Below are 19,772 nucleotides of genomic sequence, written 5' to 3'. Positions count from 1 at the left end.
TGGATAAAAGATAACAGCATTTGGCAACAACAGCTATCGACTTAAATACATGTAAGCAAATTAACATTTATAAAATCAAATCCACTGTCTCTGTAAATTTTGTAAAATAAAGTACATTGGAGCCCAGCGCTGGTAAACTAACAACAGTAGAGGTGTTTTTGGTGGTCGGTAGAAAAATGCAATATGCATTATTTCACTTCAGTCTAAAAACATCTAGTGCTCATGGGTAGTCTTAATTTCAACAATTGCAATAGTAGAAAGCAGTATGGGTTTTTATTTATCTTCATGCAGGTTAAATGAATGAAGTTTTTATCCAATTTTGATCACAAAGTTCTGCATAATTCAACTCAGTGCTGTAAAACTGAGTACACACACTTGAAATAAATAAAAACCTTTGAAGGGCTATCAAACCACTATAGCGCTGAATATAACCTTCAAAAATGTATTACATATCTGTAGATATGTTTATAGAATAATATGATGCACCACTGAAGCCCACAATTTGTGAACCAGTTCCCCATCGATGCTTCCAGTGTAGCATCACACGAACTTCAGAAATCAGATTAAATGAGACATCATTGTAATTAAAATGCCAGATAGTGGTGTCAGAAATGTATGTCTTTAACATCTGTGCTTGTTGTAGAGAGTGATATGGTGTTAAATAGTGATGTGGTTGAAGAAGACAAGAAGAAGGAGAGACAGTGGAATGGAAACAAACAACAGGCTCAAAGCACTTAAACAAAAGAAGTGCTTTGACTTTAGGTCCAGAGAAATATGTTAACAGGCAAATACATCTGCTTTGACAAACCTGATGGTCTAATCAAAGGCTACACTAGGCAAATTCACATGTAGGCAGCTCCAAATGGCAGCAAGATACACAGTCATTTTCCTAAAAGCATATTTTCAATAAAAATAAAAATAAAAATTGTCATGTTTTGTAATCTCCAGACAATCACACACATGCTTGCTTGCTGCTGTTACCATTGTCTTAAATGTGTCACCCATTTGTCTTGACAAATAAGATGAGATCTGCTCTCAATGCAGCTTCACTTTATGTTTTAGGCTGGAAAAGAGTAAATTCTTCATAAACATTTTCCTAGCGTAGCTTTAAAAGGATAAGGCTGGTATTATTCTATGTTTTTCTTACTGTCAATTGTCCCATTAAAAACCAAAACCAACAATGTATTAGTGTGTTTCTTAATACTTTCTACTTCCTTTCCCTGTCTGATTTGCCTTAAAAAAGGCAAACAAATATTATTTTTTAAAGGGCTCTGTAATTTCCTAAAACAGCTGGGCACTGTAGATTAACAAATGTTATTCAAGCAGGAGTAAGTAGTGCATTTGTTAGGGACTATTAGTCTATATCCTTGGCGTTCCTTTTCCGGGATTGCTCCAGTGCCGCAGGAAATTCCACCGGATGCATGTGTTTTCCATTTCCTTACGCTTTCTTTTTGTTGGAATTTCGGTAGATTAATGAGGACTATGGTTAACCGCTCCTCAGATCTCTGCAGGGTAAATTGAGACAGCTAGCTAGACTATCTGTCCAATCTGAGTTTTCTCTTGCACGACTATTTTGCAGCGGCTCTGTGCGGAGTTTAGCACCGCCCATGACAATTGAGATTGGTTTAAAGAAATGCCATTAAAACAGAGCACGTTTTCCTCCCATCCCCGAATGCTATGTGGAGTAGCCAGACCCTCCTTCAGCGCGCTTTGGAAGAGGGTCTGGCAAAGCGAGACTGACTATTTACAGGGGTGCATTTGGTGCACTAGTGAGTTTTACTGCAGCAGGACAGTGTATGTGGAATTTACTCATGTTCACCATCATAAAGGATAATGAAGCCAGTGCAACATTGTGGCTCATTGATGTGCTTTTTAATAGTTATTGAACAACAATCGAGCTCTATGACACACAGCAATAAGCTGGATCAGTAGCCAGTGTCAGTAGGATCAAATCATTGTTTGTTTTGGGCTTTGCATGGAATCTATAGCCTTATCCTTTACCTGATGAACTGGTAAAATCACATAAAAGCAGCAAGGACAAGGACAAACGTGTCTCACATCATCTTTCTAATCTCTGAGACATTTGCACATCCTGTTTCTAGGGACAAATGACTCAGCTGAACGCTTCCTGATGTTACGAGTGGTACAGCAGCAAACAGTGTTGTCTGCACACTGGCTACAAAGTAACACAGAAAGCCATCTTTACTGTTTCTGGCTGTGAAGTGGCCGTGAAAAGTGTGTGATTTTAGTATTACTAGAGGAGAGGGGAAACAACTATAAAACAATCTACAGTAGCACTGGCACTTGGACATTAATCATCTTAACAGTGACTAAGCACAAAACAAAGGGCTGTTGTTCCAGTTTGGTGTTTTTGTTTGTGTGGTGCTATCATCATTATCCCCTTCAGTCTTTGGGTTTTCCTCCAGTTAGAAGAGTCCACTTAGGTCTCGACTTTTCCGTACGTCCCCTCTGGAGGGCGATATTGTTTGGGGAAGGCCTTGAGCTGGAGAGAGTTAAAGGCGTATTTACGACATCCCACATTCTTCATGGTGTTCTCTCTCCTGCAGCCCTCACTGTGGAGAAACAGAAGCTATGCATTGTTTATTTTTCTAATGAGCTTTTGGTACATGGGTAATAACATCTGTAACATTTATGACTTTCACCATCATCAGCTGACCTGCGCATACAGTCCAAGGCCTGGTAGAAGACCTGTGGGGCGAGGGCGTGCTCCTGCTGCAGGATCTGACACTGCTCCAGGGTCAGGGACATGGCTGTGCGGTCCTTGGCGCTCTTACAACTGGTGAAACGCACTCCATTCAGGCGGCGACATGCCTTAAAGGTTTGGAGAAAGAGATTAAAGGAGGAAGACAGAATTTTTTAATTTGCATAGAGAAGACATGAGAAGCTGGTCTACCTCGGCTGCCCGCCACAAAATCTCCACGTTCTTGCTTTTCTTGGTGTTCACATCCTGGCTCAGATGTTTCAGCAGCTCGGGAAGACTGGTGGTACTGCGGGAAGGAGGCAGGCCTGAGGAGAGAACAGAGGAGGAATGATGAGGGGAGTTAAATATGAAAACAAAGAGATTCACATTTTTCCTTCTGGTAAAAGTGTTTTGTGTGTATGTAAACTCACAGTCGTCTGGCAGGACTTCTTTAAACTGGTCGTAGTAGGAGCTGAGGCGAGTCATGCTCTCCATGTTGATCACATCTTGTAGTGATGTGTCTCCAAACCTGGAAAACATGTAAGATATTAGAGTTAAAATATTGAAGCACTATCACACTTGTCCTGTCAATGTCGTGATCCCAAATAAGTGATGTAATTCCAAAATATTTCATCGTGTTAGTAGCTCAGTCCGTAGCGACTTGGCTTGGGGATCTCCTGGGCACTAAAAAGGTGCCCTTTAGCAAGGCATCAAACCAGATGCCTGAAGCCTGACGATGGCACCCATCACTCTGACGTCCTGTGTGTGTGCATGTGTGTTTTTTAGGCCTATGTGTGTCTGAATTTCCCCAAGAGGGATTAATAAAGTATAGCTTTTTCCTTCTTCTACAACCCGTGCAGGTTGTTATGCAGAAAACCGATGCTTTTTAATGTCATAGTCACAACCAAGTTCTGAACTAGGGTTCAGTGCCTTGCTCATGGGCACCTCAACAGTGGTTTGTGGGGGTTCCAACCAGCAACCTTGCTCTCATCACTCCATCTATTCAATCTTCATTTAAACCTCTTTTTCTACTTTTTAGTCTTCTGTTTCCTAATGTTCTCCATGTCTAATAGATTGAGAAGCACCAGGTGAACAAAGAGGAGAAACATCACCCTTTAACCATAGTAAAATTTCATGACTGAATAGGTCTGAAGTACAGTACATGACTGTATTATGACTTCTATTCATTTTCCTATTTATACTGTCAAATTGGGTGATACAGCCTTTAACATATTATCTGCATATTTGTATATTAAATATGTTTTTCTTGATAGTGAATCACAACATTGTTCCCTTTTCCTACTTCAGCCTTATGAATGGGGTAACTAGTTGGTCATTTACAGAGTACAGAGATTTATTTATTCATTTATTTATATTTTGTGGTTTCTTAATTAGTTTTTTTGGGGGAATACATATTTAAAACAGCATCTCTTAGCAGCATCTTTCTAAAATATATTGTTTTCATAGAGAAGACTTCATAAAAAACTGAAAAACAACTCAAAAAGACAAAAGCCATTTGAATAATTGCACAATGCGGAATTATTCAAAATGTATACAACCCGTCGTTTGTGTGTTGTGAACATGCAAGGGTCATTTTGAGAGAATGGCCATTCCCCCTTTTTATTTGGTAAAAGCACTTAGATAAAAAGGTGCATTATATGTATGTTTTCGATGACTGTTTGAATTATTTTATTTGAAACCTTACCAAAATGTCAAAAAATTGACCTGTTCACTAAATCTGCCATTTTCCTCTTGGGTGCCCTTGCTCCTCTCCATTTTCTTTCTGTCCTCAAGCCCTCAACTGTTCCTGTTCCTTTAATCTCATTGACTCACTTCTCAGCCAGTGTCTGCTGTTCGTTGATCCCCACATTGAACAGAACGGGCTGCACGCGCAGCAGCATCCCGTTCTGGATCTCTCGTGGCAGCGTGTCGAACATCGCCCCGGGCAACGGGACCCTGACGTTGAAGCCGTTCCTGTTTCCTGTGATCACCGGCAGCATGTCTGGGGCAAAACCCGAAGTTGCCTGGGTAACTTTAAAGGTGACATTTCTCAGGTCCATCACTCCGACGCTCATATCCTCCAACATGGCCAGCTCCTCACCTTTAAGAAACAAGGAGTCATCAGAGAAAATCAATCTTATGATCTTGGTCCTGTATGTTTGCTTGTTTGTCTTTGGATATCTCAAAAACTGCTGAACAGATTTCAGTAAAATGTGGTGAAAAGTTAGGCCATGTGCTAAGGAAAGAACTTCAAGTTGGTTCATTAATTCTAAAACTGTACAATTTCCACCTTTCTTTAAACCGTCCTTTCACCCAATCTTCAACAAATTTAGTAAATAAAATATTTGTATGCCCAAAAAGCTATACTGTTTTCCTCATCATTGGTTACCAAATCTGTGGGCAAGTATGGCCTATTTAAAAAAAAAAGGCCTGAACTTCTAAATGGATCATGCAATTAAAATCCGATTTAGCCAGCACATTTACTCTGAGCAATCCGTTCATATTGATTCAGTTGTGATGGCATTTTATGTATGTATGGATTTCGGCTAAACCACAGCCTCTATTAACCAATTAGCATGATTGTCACACTATATATATATATATATATGTACTTTTCATGGAATAGCAATTTCTGCTAAGTTTTACAGTCTTTGGGGAGATGTTAACTCTCTTAGTGTTTTCTATTTTCTGTGTGATGAAACATTTCTTTGTTTGCATACACACACACACACACACACACACACACACACACACACACACACACACACACACACACACACACACACACACACACACACACACACACACACACACACACACAGGTTACCATAGGTGCTGAGCAGGCTCTCATACTGCACCAGTAAGCCGATGGTGTGTAGCTGCCTGAGGAAGCCTGAGTCACAGAGAGAGTTCCTCAGTTTGATAATGAAGCCGCAGATCAGCGGCGTCAGCTGAAAGAAGCACAACTCAGATCAATACAGCGATGAAAGCGGCATGTTTTTTATGAACTATGCACACTTTCTAATGACAAGTAATTATCCAAAACTTCATATGTATGAAAGACAGAAGAACTAGAAGGGGAAGGTAGAAGTTGACAGACCGTCTGACAGAAGACAACGTCGCGGCGGTACTGCAGGGTGAGGCTCATGGCGATGGTGGGGGCGGTGTCCTGCATCAGCAGAAACACCATGGCCTTCTTGGCTTTGTCGCTCATCAGAGACGCACAATCCGTCAGCGTGGTGAGGAGAGGGTACAGAGCGTCGCTCCACTCACCTGCAGACATGGCACACAGCACTTACTGTAATACACACTTATACACACACAGCAACGTGCAGACGCTGTACATAAAAAGGTTTAATAAAAACGTGCATCTGCATTTAAAGGCTTATAAGTATACTTTTCCATACCTTTGTATTCTGTTTACAAGAGAATGGAGGGATTGCCAGGTGGCTCATATGAAAATGATGCAACATTTTAAACCTTTTTAATGTTTAATGTTGAATTAATATAAGAAAAATATATTAAATATATTAGTCTTAGAAATTTCCTGTGATCTTATCTGCATATCAAGCATCCGCAGGTAAATGTCCGACCCCAAGGCTGAGGAACTTTATTTCATAATTATGGTTTTTAAATTTAATTCTTCAATTCACAATCTTAAATTCTCACATTTATTGTTATGAAATTTTACGGATATCTTGAAAATTAACAAAATATTTTTGAAATATTTTCAGAAAAAAAGTTGATTAAATTCCATTACGCCATATTTAAATACAGTTGGTCCTATTCTTAAAAATGTTTCTGTATTGTAAACAATTCTATTTTACACATAACTAATACATGACATAATGCTGTATTTTAACATTTCCACTGTTCTAGCACATACAGAATGATTTTTTAAGGATATAACGCTCTCACCTGGGGACTTCTTTCCTACATCTGGGCTGCAATCTGCGAGTGAGAGAAAGTAAAGGATGTTAAGATACGGACAGAATTCCACTTCTACGTGTAACTCAGATATTAAACATGCAGCAACACTGAAGCACTTAACATAATTACAAAAATGAACCTACAGATGTGATCAACGCAACGTGAAAGGCATGCAGGAGTCTTGTGGGAGAATGATGATGATGAGCATGATTTTGTGTGTGTGTGTATGTGTGTGTGTGTGTGTGTGTGTGTGTGTGTGCGTGTACGTACCTTTCTTAGTGTTACCCGGTTCCTCGTTGGCGAGCAGGAAGACATCCTCAGAGCTACTGTCGCTCTGGAGTCTGTCTTGCTGCAGCAGCCTGTCCACCCTCTGGATCACACACTCCAGGCTCTTATCAACATTTAGCCAAACCTTCCCCTGCACACAAACACATTATGAATGAACATTAAAAAAACACATGAAACGTAAAAGAGGCAGATGGACTTTCTCTTACCCACTCCTCCTCCTGTAAATCTCCCTGAAGGGAGGAGCGCTTGTTTTTACTCCCTTCGCTGCCCTCTGGAGGAGCTGTATGGCGAGAAGGCGAGGTGGCAGCACGAGACGGGGAGGTTGGGTGGCGGGAGGGGGAGCGGGAGGGGGAACGCGATGGGGAACAAGAGGAGGGTGAAAGGGAGGAGGAGGACGGGGAAGGGGTGCTCTGCTGAGTGGACTCTGGCCGGGCGGCTGCCAGGGCGAGGATGGCTGAGGACAGCAGCTTGGAGTCGCATGCGGTCACTAACTGACGAGTCTGCAAGAGGAGAGGGAGAGTACACAGAGAGGCTGGTAAAGTGGTTGTAGTGTGGGCATTAAATAAACTGTGACTTGATGCAAAAAATGCTTTTTAAAGTTTATAAACCCTGAAATTAAAAAGCAGGGACAAAAGGCAGAATACATTTTTAACTTTCTGTTAGCAGTGGGTGATTTTTTTGTTGTTGCATAAAACAACATATTATCTTGTCCATGTTATGGTATCACGTTACGTTTGAGATGCAATGCAACTCAACAAAGGTGACAGCAACAGACATAAGCCTAATTAAAATGTAATCAATGGGACCAAATAAACAATAAATTAATTTAAAGGAATTTATTTATCTTGGTGTCAGTGTTTCTGTGACTCAGAGGTTTGCTGACGATGCTGCAGTCTTAGCTGAATCGAAGACTGAGAACACATATTGCTTTATCTGTTGTACAGTATTCTATTATTCCTTTTTTTACTGCACTCGACTGCCAAAATTAAGAAGCTATTTTTTGCTTGCAAGAATTGATCATTTCTATTCAGACAAGAGTTGAGATAAAATGTCAAGAGAGAATCAGTGGAAGCCAGAAGCAGAGGGATAGTGAAAAAGTGAGATCCAACAGAGAAGAAACTGCAATGCTATATATATAATATATCAGTGCTCTCTAACTCAGTGCTATCTTACTTTCTCTGATAGGATGGACAGTGTTCTCTCCAGAGCGTTGGGTGAGCGTTCCTTGGCAGCTCGAGACAGACGTTCAGTGTAGTAACACACTTGTGTCTTCAGAGTGTTTATTTGACCAATCAGCTCCTTTGCTTTCACCACATCCTGAGGCTGGTATGCCATTCCTTTAGAGCCAGAGCCAGCAGAACTTTGGGTGATAAAGAAGATAAATTGTGGAACATAGCAATGACAAAAAACACACAAGAAACTTACGTTTGTACAATACACTATACGTAAATACACTACACGTAATCTCACCTTTCCTCCTCAAAAGTGCTGAGTGAGTAAGGCAAAAGCAATCACAAAAAAAGATTAATTATTAAGAATGAATCACTCATAAAATCAAACACTACCATGAAACTATTTTCTGCTTGGCTCTACTCACTGTTTCCTGGCTTCTTCAAGCTTGTGCAGCAGTTTTCGGAGGCCGCAGCCTTTAAAGCCTTGATGATGTGCTGCAGGAGCACCAATAGTCACAACATCGTATGTCCGGTCTGGTCAGAGGAAAGTTATAAAGATGATGCAATAAGATACTGAATAAACAACATCATTTAAACCTTGGACAGACATTGGCATGCAGTGCAAATACCTACCATAGCCAGACACTCCCTGTACTCTCATCCTCTGGATGTGCAGGTTAGTAGGAATAAACTCCAACTTCCTCTCTGCTTTCAAAGTACTAGACTTAAATGAAGGACCTGGGAGGGCGCAGAAAGGAGGAAAGAGGTTCTTCGTCTCTGTATATAATAGTGTATAGATAATGTGATATTTATTTACATAAATATATGTTTATAAGATGTCGCACTGCTTAGTTTGAGCAATTTTGCAACATTTATTTATTTTTATTTGAAGGGGCACTCAAAAATGTAGTATTGCACTTTCATAAAACTGTGAGGGATTCAAGGGTCAAATTCAATAAAGGATGAGAACCCAAGTTTCAGTCCCTAATAGCGGTCAAGCTCCAAAAGCACTGGATTCTACACTTCCCACAAACATGTTTTTGTTAGAGCCTTCCTGTCTGGTATAGTAGGACTCCCTGTGACTTTGATATCTAAAATTGGTGGAGTTCCCCTTAAAAATGATAGGTAATCAATAGCTTGTGGTTCTAACCTTTGTATTCGTGCAGGTCACTTATGGTCTCCTGATAGGTGAGGATGATGGTCTGATACTGCGTGATGATCTGCCTCCTGAGGTTCTCCCAACATGCAGACAGCTCGCCCAGTTCCTCCAGCTCACACACCCTGCACATCACACACATGCATTTACGATCAACACATCCAGCTGATGCACTGATGATCTCCCAGCTTGAAGTTAGTGCAGCTTATTCAGTTAACCTGCAGCTGAGCAGGTCCAACTTCTCCAATCACCCACATTACAAGCAGCCATTAGTAGAAATGGCAACAGTGGGAATCGTAATGATAATGTTTCTATTATCGTATGATGATGACAAGATAATAGAGTACATAAAGAAAATAAAGCTCATGATATATCACACACTCTTCAGTTTAATGTCTTCCAAGGAGACACAATTATATTAAAAACTAAATATTCTTGCAAAATGTTACAGACTAACTATGAAAGAATAATTTATAATAATACAAATCATTTTTGAAAAAATAATTTTTCAAGACACTTCATGGAAAACTGGAAAAGGATTTGCACTTGTAAGTTAAAGTACAGAGCATTGCATGAGATATTGAATAAAAGAAAAGGAAGATGAAAAAGAAAAGTACAAAAAATGAGCAAAGACTGTTAAAAGTGAGACTGCTGGCCGAGACTGAACCAATCAAAGTCAAAACAACCAAGACACTGAGACAAGTTGGCAATTGTTGGAAAACTAAGAGTATCTGCATTACAACACCCTGCTGTTCCTCTGCCCAGATGTTGAAGCTCCTGATTAATAATATCAAGACAATTTTCAGACGTTACCTAACAGCGTCTTCCTCCAGCAGCAGCTTGACAAACTGTCGAGGAATATGCAGGGAGAGAGCACTCTCCGCCATCTGCTCCAGGACCCGAAGGTGGTTGCCGTCCGTGGTGGGGAACCGGTACATTCGTGACATCACGCCCCCAAACACTGAAGCAGACCCAAACATACACTCACAGCCATGAATCACCATGACCATCACCATGATGTCACCTGTTACTAAACTCTCACATAGTCATACAGGAGGTTGATATTTACTTCATATACACATACTCACCAGCCCTTAGCAGTGGGTCTTTACACAGAGATGAAGACTTGGATTTAATGCCCATGGATTCAGTCAAGCTTTCATCAACAGGGAGAACCATCTGACACAAACATAGAAAAGAAACCCTGTTGAAACCCCTAAATGTGTCTTTCTTTCTACATTTACTGATCTGTGACCTGTTGTTTAAACAATATAACCAGAAATAGGCTGTGAGCAGAGTTACTTAGCCAGGCAAAACAATACGAGGTTAAATATGTTTGCAAGAGCTAACACTGTTATATTTATTATCAATTATTTAGCCCATTATTGTCTTGATTTCTTGATAACTGTTTGGCCTAAAAAAAGTCAGAAAACAGTGAAACATGCCCATCACAGTTTTTCAAAAGCCCAAGGTGATGTCATCAAATTGCTTGTTTTGTCTGACCAACAGTCAAAAACTCAAAGATATGTATGTACACTTATCACATAAGATGACAAAAAGTGAAAAATCCTCACAGTTGAGAAGCTGAAACAACGGAATATTTAGTATTTGCTAGAAAAAGGACTTGAATGATGAATCGTTATTAAAATAATCCATTAATTGAACGATCATTTCAGTTTGAATACTTTCATGAAAAAAAAAGTATTTCAGTCCTGACTCATCAGAACTTTTCAGAGGAACTCACCCTTCCATTCACAGTGTCTCCTCTCTGTAGTCTTGCAACAGGAGCTCTCTGCTCGCGGTTCTCCTCTATCTGCCAGGCGATGACGGTGATGTTCCCCACGCGCTCGTTCTCCGCTGACCTGAACCACACGACATGGACATTGAGTAAACTAAACATCTCTGAACCCAAATCCAGCAAGCAGTGGCTATCATTGTGCCACTGATAGAGGGAAAAAGGCACAGTGTGTTGTGTGTTACCTGAGAGTCAGGTGCAGTCTGTGGTGTTTGTCCTGCAGCAGCTCTTTCACAGAAAACATGGACGAACCAAGCATGTACATCTGTCACATAAAGGCACACACAACCCAAGGAATTAGGTGATAAGTGCAGACTATAAAGGATTTCGTAGGAACTTTACTCACTTCCTATAAGGAAATTTGAAGACAGTGGAGTCAAGTGTTTTTGCAATAGATTATTCTTGTATTGGGGCTTACCGTGCCCTGTGTGCGGTCCTTTACATCGTAGACAGAAAGTTTGACCTGAGTCTGCTGAGTGATCAGAGAGTCCTGAAAGAACGCCACACTACTCAGGAAGATAGGGTTACTGGTGCCCTGAAGACAGAGAGAGAGACAGAAAGAGAAAGAGGTGAAATGGTTCAGATTTCTCCAACAGCAGACAGGAAGCCAGGGAGAGCGAACAGTGGTGTACCTCTATGATTTCAGTTTGAGCGTGCTTGGTCCAGAAGGCCTGGGGCGGAGTGGTGCAGCTGATGGCGACAAAGCTGGTTGGCTTACGGTCCAGAGAGGGAGTGACCAGCTCGCTGCAGGCTGCACCGACATATAAACACAGAAAGAGATTAGAAACTGTGGAAATTAATGGTGGTATGGTCACTAATCCTGGGCCATGGGAGGAATGTAATAGAGTATTTGTGAGTTGTTAGTACTTGATGAGCAGCAGTTGTTTACAGTGATGCTTTCAGATTGAACAAAGGATAAAAAAGTCCACACAAAAGATAGAGTCACCTCTTGAGCCAACCAGTGACGAGATACATGATCCTTTAAAGCAGCATCGAATGATGTTCTTTAATTATAGGCAGCTGAACAACATGTAAACATTGATATATTATCACCTAAAATGAACATGGTGATCATGCAGGTTGCAAGATCATGTTAGCAATATTATCAATCATTTGGAGTTGTGTTTCTAGGTGAATGTAAATCCAATATTCCTTTTAAGTTTGAGGGAAAAATGTTGCTCTTTAGCTTCTAATTGCTCCACTTCACCAGATAGTAGTTAACTTTGTCTGTTTTGGTGCTGGGCAGGTAGCAGTCAGTGCGTCTATCAGAGCCTTTCACTGAAAAAAATCCTGCTGTGTCTGAAACAGACAAACAACAGTGAACTAAAACAGTAAAGTTGCGCTGTAAAACCAACCATAGATGAACTAAACAATACACTAAAAGATGCTAAAAATCTGAAGGGGAAGTGCAGAGCTGGGCGATAATTCTTTAAGTGTGTCACTAACAGTGGCCGCCTTCACATTAGACATAGTCATTTGTTCATATAAAAATATTGATAAGTGCAGCTTTAAAGAATACGGCTTTATTTTCTAGCACTTTATTTACTAACACTAACACAACAATGCATTAGGCTGTCTCTCAATACTTTCCACCTTAACTATCTTGTCTGTTGCTACTAAAGACTTTTTTATAAATAGGTCACAAATATAAAGTTACATCTAAAAGAAAAAGAAAAAAGAAAGCTCAGTAATCTCCTAAAATAGCTGGGCAATGTAGTTTTCAGCAAACAACTCAAACAGAAGTAAAAAGTGCATTTGACAGGGACTATTTTCAACTGTTGACTAATACACATTTGGTGCAATATTGAGTTTTAACTGCAGCAGGTGTGTGTGGGATTGACTCAAAATAAACTACCATGCCCATGCCAGCCAGTGCAACAGTGTGGCTCATTAATGTGTTTTTGTGTGTTCAACAATGGAGAAGAATAAGCTGTATCAGGCTTTGAATACACAGACAATATATATAACTGTATAGTCAGTGTAGTTACAAGGGTCAATTCAATGTTGTTTTTGGTGAGGTCATGAGATTTGTTAATGCTCAACTTGGTGTAAATGAAGCGGACTCTGTCAATACACGGTGTATATTTAAATTCTAGGTAGAGGACACAGTCTGATCCACATGCAGTGTGCAGCAGTGTATCCATGGCTTCTTCTTGAACTTACCAACACTAAACTCCAGAACAGGCTCGTCTGGATCCTGACTGTTGCCTGTAGGACAGAGAGAAAAGAGACAAAGCTCTTTTTTAATCCCCTGCTATTTCATCACCAATGAAGTAAACAGGTTACCATGGGAGCAGTTACTTAGTTACCCGAGAGAGCCAGCCCCATCATCTCAGCTGAGAGATCAAACGTGTTGGCCCGGTAGACCGACCACGGCCGATGGCGGGGGCTGCGCTCCTTCCCGGACATAGTGGTTTACGTCGGGGCTGAGGATGGATTTTAGAATAAAAGGACTGAAGAGCAGAACGATGTTGAGCGGACTCAAAATCAAAACTCCGTCTGTCACGTCAGTTTTTTGAGATATGAGCTTGTGGGTTCCCTTGTGTGTTGACCTGAGAGGTCACACGTTTGTCAGTGATAAATCTGAAAGAAAGACAGACGAAAACAACAAAGTGATCATCTGAGACAAACTGGACATCTTCAACTCTTTGATACTGATGTCATCCTTTCATTGAGATGGCAGCTGAGCTCAGAGAAATTAGACAGAATTAGACAACTGCTTGTAATTAACCATGATGGTTGCAACTGACTGCATGCATGCTCAGCATCGCATTACAGTCTTCAACAAGGTTGAGCAATTAACTTAATTTAAGGTGGCTGTCTGTTTTGGCATGATGCTTCATTCTGGGATGAGCAGCGTTTGAGAGTTGAGCAGTTTCCTGTCAGTGCTCGGCTTATCTCTTTCCCTCTGATAATGTGTTAATATAGACAGTGGAAACAAATTGAGTGGGGGAAAAGTGTGACTTTTCACACAGCTGTAGGAAATGAAACACAGAGCTGCAGGAGATTGAATATTCACCTTCTATCTCCTGATGCTATTTGTGCTTTTCTGGTGTTTTTTTCTTCTTTCAGACAAACTAAGAACCATCAGTTATTTACCAGTAGCTTCTGGGACACTGTGGAAATGGTCTCAGACAGCTTTTGGACTATCTAATGTTATAGTAGCATTGTATTGCCTTATTCCTGTATATGAAGATTTTCAGTATTCATATTTCAATTATCAAAAGAAAATCGCCTCTAGCAGCCACTAAAGGACACCAAAAAAAATGTAATTGATACGCTGCTTCTGTGAAAAAATACCAGGAAGTTGATATAATGGTTAATCTTCTGAGGAGCATGAATTTTTGACGCACCTGTTCTTTAAATCTTTGAGTATAATTGAAAACCATTGTGCCATTAAGGATCACATAACTTGACATGGACTAGTGTTCATGATCAAGACATTTTGATCTGCCAGTGGTCTGACACAAAAGGATAAGGGGCCAATCATAATCACCAACAATCATCCTCTAGGAGCCATGAATATAAATACAAAACTTGATGGTAATCTGACCCACAGTTAGCAAGATATACTGCTCTAAAACAAACTGAGATGACAATCTGACTAAAAATGCTCCACATCTCTTTATATCGAGTCTATATCCTTCGCTTTCCACTTCCGGGATTGCTCCGGTGCCGCAGGATGCATGTATTTTCCGTTTCCTTCCGCTTTCTTTGTGTTAGAATTTTAAATTCGGTAGATTTATGAGGACTATGGTTAACTGCTCCTCAGATCTCTGCAGGGTAAATTGAGACAGCTAGCTAGACTATCTGTCCAATCTTGAGTTTTCTCTCACACGACTATTTTGCAGCGGCTCTGTGCGGAGTTTAGCACCGCCCATGACGATTCTGATTGGTTTAAAGAAATGCCATTAAACCAGAGGTTTTCCTCCCATCCCTGAATGCTATGTGGAGTAGCCAGACCCTCCTTCAGTGCGCTTTGGAGGAGGGTCTGGCAAAGCAAGACAGAGACTACTTCAAATCTAACATCTAACATAGATGAGAATTCAATAAAATCACTTTTTCATGTTATTAAACAATGCTTTGTTTATTACAACCTCCTCACTTTAACCACACACACTTGGGCCTTACATAATTATTCCACCACATCCAGTAAGTGCTTGTGGTGCAACTCATCATAAAACCGAGACACACGTTGTTATGTCCGATACTAATTTTGGATGACAATACAAAAGCCACAGCATAAAGGGCTGCACATGAAATAACACTGCACCTGCCAAATGTATTTGCAACAGTGAGAGAACAAGAAACTGAGGCTGTGCCAAGTGTGGCACACGGTGCAGCTGTTAAGTGAAACACTGGTGTAAGTGTGAGAATCAGCTGTCAGTATATTGATTTAGCAAAGCACAACTAAGCACAAATATGAAACACAGAAGAAGTGAGACACAGAGGAAGAGGAAAGCTAGAAAACAGAAAAATGGAAAGGTTACAAGGAAAGAAAAAGAGTGCAGCAAGTGGTCTGATGACTAACCTAAGGGTCAAAGGTGCTTCAAATTGCCCTAAGAGGTAAATATTTAAATTTCCTGTGGCATTTCAGACTCAGTTAACATTTCCTCTTTAGTGCTTGTGTGTGTGTGTGCGGCCACACACTATACCCACTTGACTTTGCTCAGAGTGATCAGCTAGAATAAATTTCTCTCCTTCTCAGCCCTAATACGTACAGACCTGGTAGACCTGGGCATATCTGGTACTGAGTGTTTGTCTGACTTGTGTGTGCTTCTGTTTATTTGATACTACAGTGAAAGTAGTACAAATGTGTGTGTGACACTGTGCATTCATGTGTAAAGACTTCAACCATCGGTGGTCTATTTTTACACGTGAATCTGTTTTGACGTCACACACCTCGCACAAATGAATCCCCCAGTGAGACACACACACACACACACAAAGTCATCTGCATAGTCACACACTAAATGCAGAGTTTGAGCATGACGCTCTCTGCCAGTTTAATCTCTGTTTTGGCACCTTCATGTGAGACTAAAACAGATGACAATTGCAGCGTGGAAGCTCTGCCTCATTAGGCTGTGTGGGAGTTGATATCACTGGGAGCTGTCTTTTAAAATGCTGTAATCTCCACTGCCTGGGGCACCGTGGGAAGCTCTCTAGGAAACCCACAGCAGATCTAATGGAAAGCCATGGGTAGCCACGGATCATCATCATCACATCTGTCTGACAGTCAGCCACATGCAGTCTGCTTGAAAGGAGACAAAACGCCTGCGAGTGGTGCTGAAACGTCATTTAACTGATTGATCAGTGGATGGAAAACTGATTAACAACAATTTTGGTGACTGTTTAATGCAAAAATGGCAAACCTTCTCTGGTTCCAGCCTCCCAAATGTGAAGATTCGTTGTTTTTCTTTGTTTCATATAATTATGAACTGAATATCTTTGGATTTTGGACCGTTGGTCGGACAAAACATTTGAAGACGCCCTATGCCATGTTGTGTGTGCAATGTGCAATGACTAACCCAAAGTGAAATGTTCATAGTGCTTGTTTTATCCTACCAACAGTCCAAAACTCAAATATATTTAAATTACTGTGATATAATAAGATGAAGAGCAGCAAGTGTTAATTTTTGAGAAGCTGGAACCAGAGAATGTCACTATTCTTGCTTAAAAAATGACTGACGATTCAGCACTTAGTGACAGTGGCTAGTGGATTCAAACCCATTAACAGCAGGCATCTACACTGATGAAGTGCCACAGCTGCTGACCTCTGACCTCAAAACAGGTCAGTGCGAGACATATTTTGATTTTCCAGCTTTAAGGGAAGAAGAAGAAAAGATGGTATACATGCAGCAAGAAAGCTAAAGTGGTAGAAGTAAAGAGGATAGGGAAGATTCAGGTGGTACTCGTGGTGGTAGACAGTCATCTGGGGCGGCACAGAGGCAAAAATGAGCCAGTTAGCGAGGCTGTCGGCGCACAGCTGGCCCCCTGCAGATGCTGTCAGCACCGGCTGCACTGCAGTGTCTCTCTCTTACAGATGTCCTCTTCCTTAACTCACCTCCTCCTCATCCCCTAAATCTCTCACAAATGTTCCACTTCTTCTGCTCTGACATCATCCCTTCCCTCGTCTTTTTGTGCTCCAGCCATCTCCCTTTCCTGTGTCGCCCTGTAACCCTGGTGTCCCTCTCAATTTCAATGTATTGATCCTGCTTCAGTCCAGAGCTGAGCTGGTGCCGAACTGATCCACAGTCGTCTACTTGATGTAGAAATGTCTGGCGTAACCATGGACACATGGAAGGCTGACTCCATCCACACGCCTATAAATTGTGTTTTGGATCCGATTGATCAAAGAGGAGCAGCGCACACGCACACGCACACGCACACACACACACACACACACACACACACACACACACACACACACACACAACGTGAAGAGGAAGTAACGTCACGCATAAAGAAGCTCTTGTTACCCAGACAGCTGAGCATGAGAAAGAAACCATTGATGACGATGATGATAATGGTGATGATGATGATGATGGTGATAATGATGATGGTGATGAACTCTTGTTTATGATGCTACAGGATCACTAGCACAGTTAATATTGTATGTGTATCTTTAGGTTCATTCATAGGCTCATTTAGGTTATAAAAATCTCCATCAAAAACAGGCACGCCAGCAGACACAGATGCAAGAGACAGACAGAAACTGAGGAGACAGTTAGAGGTGAGCCACAGAAAGAGTAATTTAGTTCCCTTTCTGTTATGAAAATAGTGAAAACAATGATTCAACAGATCAAGTCTAATCCGTTCTGCTCTGTTGGGAGCATCTGGGGCCCTACTGTAATATGCGTGACACTGCTTCATGAGCAACACATGCGGGTTGTAGTATAAAAGTATAAAAAAAAACTAGTATGTAATATTATTCTCCATAATCCTACATCAACGCTATATGCTGGCCCTCTGTAAACCTGTGTGAAACAGGGTGTCATCCTGTCTGTTTACCAGCCTGGGTGCATGGAAATGAACACGCAAGAGGCCAGAGCTGTCCAATTGAAATCTATTTATGGCAGCATTGGCCAATAATATTGTCATTATACGTCAAGTGTGGATACACATATCATTCACTGACAGTGGGACAATAACAACTATTGCGTCATGATATCTGCTGATGCTCATTCAGTGACGCTGCTGCATGGTGCTGCAGGACGTTCAGCACAATTAAAGACACGCCATGTTGAAGAATAAAAACAGATGAATCGACATTTCAGATCTTGCTATGGCTGTTAACATCTTATTCTGATTCTGCCGGGAGGAGCTGTTCCCTCTTTACCACAGCATCTATCTGTGTGAACAAACGCCCTCTATGTTAAATGATCAGATGTCAAATGAGAAACACAAGCAATGATTAATATATCATACCGTTTAGAGAAATACGAAGGTTTCCTTTCCTATAGATGCGCATCCTGGTTGCTACTCGACGATGTCTGCAGTCAAGACTCGCCCTGACTCCCTCTGACACATCCAGACGTAATACCTCCGCTGCACGCAGCTTCTCCTCTCTCCACTGGGGGGCGCTGTCGGCCTGGGGGCGATTGTACCATACTGTACCACCAGAAATAACCTCACAAGCTTAATACATCCATGGCTGTAGGTGGGCGGAGGACTGTACGTGGATGGAGAAGGCGTGGGTATTTGTATATTGCGCAAAATAATAGCACCTGAATATTGAATACTAATGGAAACACAAGTTAGGTATGATAAATATAATAAATACTCACTGTAAGTCTCAATTATTTTGGCTTTTTTTTTGTATTTTCTACATGTTGTTGTTTGGCATACAAGTATCATTTTGAGATTTTGTAGGAGGGTATTGCAGTTTTTATTCTAAGTCAAGGGGAGGGTCCAAAGAAAATGGGACTTGCTTTTTTATAAAATGAAATAGGAGATTCAGTCCCCCGCTCCCCTTAGCAGTACTTTCACTAAATCAAAATTATAGAGATACTAAATCACAATTTTGAGATACTAAGTTAAAATGATGACATCATTCTAAATTATTGTGGAAAGGTAGGAAATGATAAAAAAAAAAACACTAACTGTAAGTGAAAATTAAAAATTACCAAGTTACTATTCAGACATTCAAAATTATTTCTAAAGCAAGAGATAAATCCACTAAATTTTTTTTAAATGAATCTTATTATTGAAAAGTTGGAATGATAAATTAAAAACTAACAATGGCCATTCAACCTTTTTCTTATGCAACAGTTACTTTGTATGTAGATGTTTTTCTGTGTTTATTGTTTATTTTATATCAATGTTTAACATGTTTGTTTGTTTGTTTATTTATGTACGCACCTTTCACCAAGGCAAATTTCACAATTTGTAGTTATTGCGGCTTTTCTCATTCTGATTCAGAATGATATAGGCCTACTAAGTTAAAAATTTGACATGATAGCTCTTGTTATGGGAAACTTTACTATTATGGAATAATATATTTTGTCATTACAACATTAAGTCTTTATTGATTTCATTGAATTTACCTGATGAAGGTCTAAGACCGAAACCTTGTATTTTCTAAATAAATAAATTATTGCTTGCATAATGGTCAGTGTGCGGGACTTTTTCTAAGCTTCTGATCTCCCACTTTGGTCACATCCTACGCACCTGGCCGACAAATGAGGTGTGCAAAAAAGCTTTCCTAAGTTTCCTTCATAGTGGAAATGG

At 40.6% G+C, this 19,772-nt stretch overlaps 1 protein-coding gene across 1 annotated transcript; it reads right to left on the bottom strand.

The window, feature by feature from the left end:
* Positions 1 to 1,857: 1,857 nt before the first annotated feature.
* On the bottom strand, positions 1,858 to 18,594 carry inpp4aa (inositol polyphosphate-4-phosphatase type I Aa). The gene is made up of 24 exons (XM_039818781.1): positions 18,471 to 18,594; positions 13,352 to 13,625; positions 13,206 to 13,250; positions 11,675 to 11,793; positions 11,461 to 11,577; positions 11,228 to 11,307; positions 10,992 to 11,109; positions 10,336 to 10,426; positions 10,061 to 10,208; positions 9,242 to 9,372; positions 8,725 to 8,829; positions 8,517 to 8,625; positions 8,390 to 8,407; positions 8,093 to 8,279; positions 7,126 to 7,419; positions 6,902 to 7,049; positions 6,620 to 6,652; positions 5,802 to 5,974; positions 5,529 to 5,652; positions 4,535 to 4,802; positions 3,133 to 3,230; positions 2,915 to 3,027; positions 2,678 to 2,832; positions 1,858 to 2,573 (listed from the first exon to the last, which is right to left on the bottom strand). Exons 2-24 carry the CDS (start codon positions 13,449 to 13,451, stop codon positions 2,441 to 2,443), a joined length of 2,907 nt encoding a protein of 968 aa, XP_039674715.1. The 5' UTR covers positions 13,452 to 13,625; positions 18,471 to 18,594; the 3' UTR covers positions 1,858 to 2,440.
* Positions 18,595 to 19,772: the final 1,178 nt, after the last annotated feature.

This window comes from Perca fluviatilis, chromosome 12 (assembly GCF_010015445.1).
Source record: "Perca fluviatilis chromosome 12, GENO_Pfluv_1.0, whole genome shotgun sequence".
In the NCBI taxonomy this organism is placed as follows: Eukaryota; Metazoa; Chordata; class Actinopteri; order Perciformes; family Percidae; genus Perca; species Perca fluviatilis.
Note: the sequence above shows the minus strand (reverse complement) of the source record. Positions and strands in the feature narration are given on the sequence as shown.

Coding starts and splice junctions, on each gene's coding strand:
- inpp4aa (XM_039818781.1), bottom strand. CDS start 13,451: ATGTCCGGGAAGGAGCGCAGCCCCCGCCATCGGCCGTGGTCGGTCTAC. Junction 11,110..11,227: donor AGACTGCACCTGACTCTCAG/GTAACACACAAC, acceptor CGTGTGGTTCAG/GTCAGCGGAGAACGAGCGCG. Junction 7,420..8,092: donor TGTCCATCCTATCAGAGAAA/GTAAGATAGCAC, acceptor CTCCTCTTGCAG/ACTCGTCAGTTAGTGACCGC.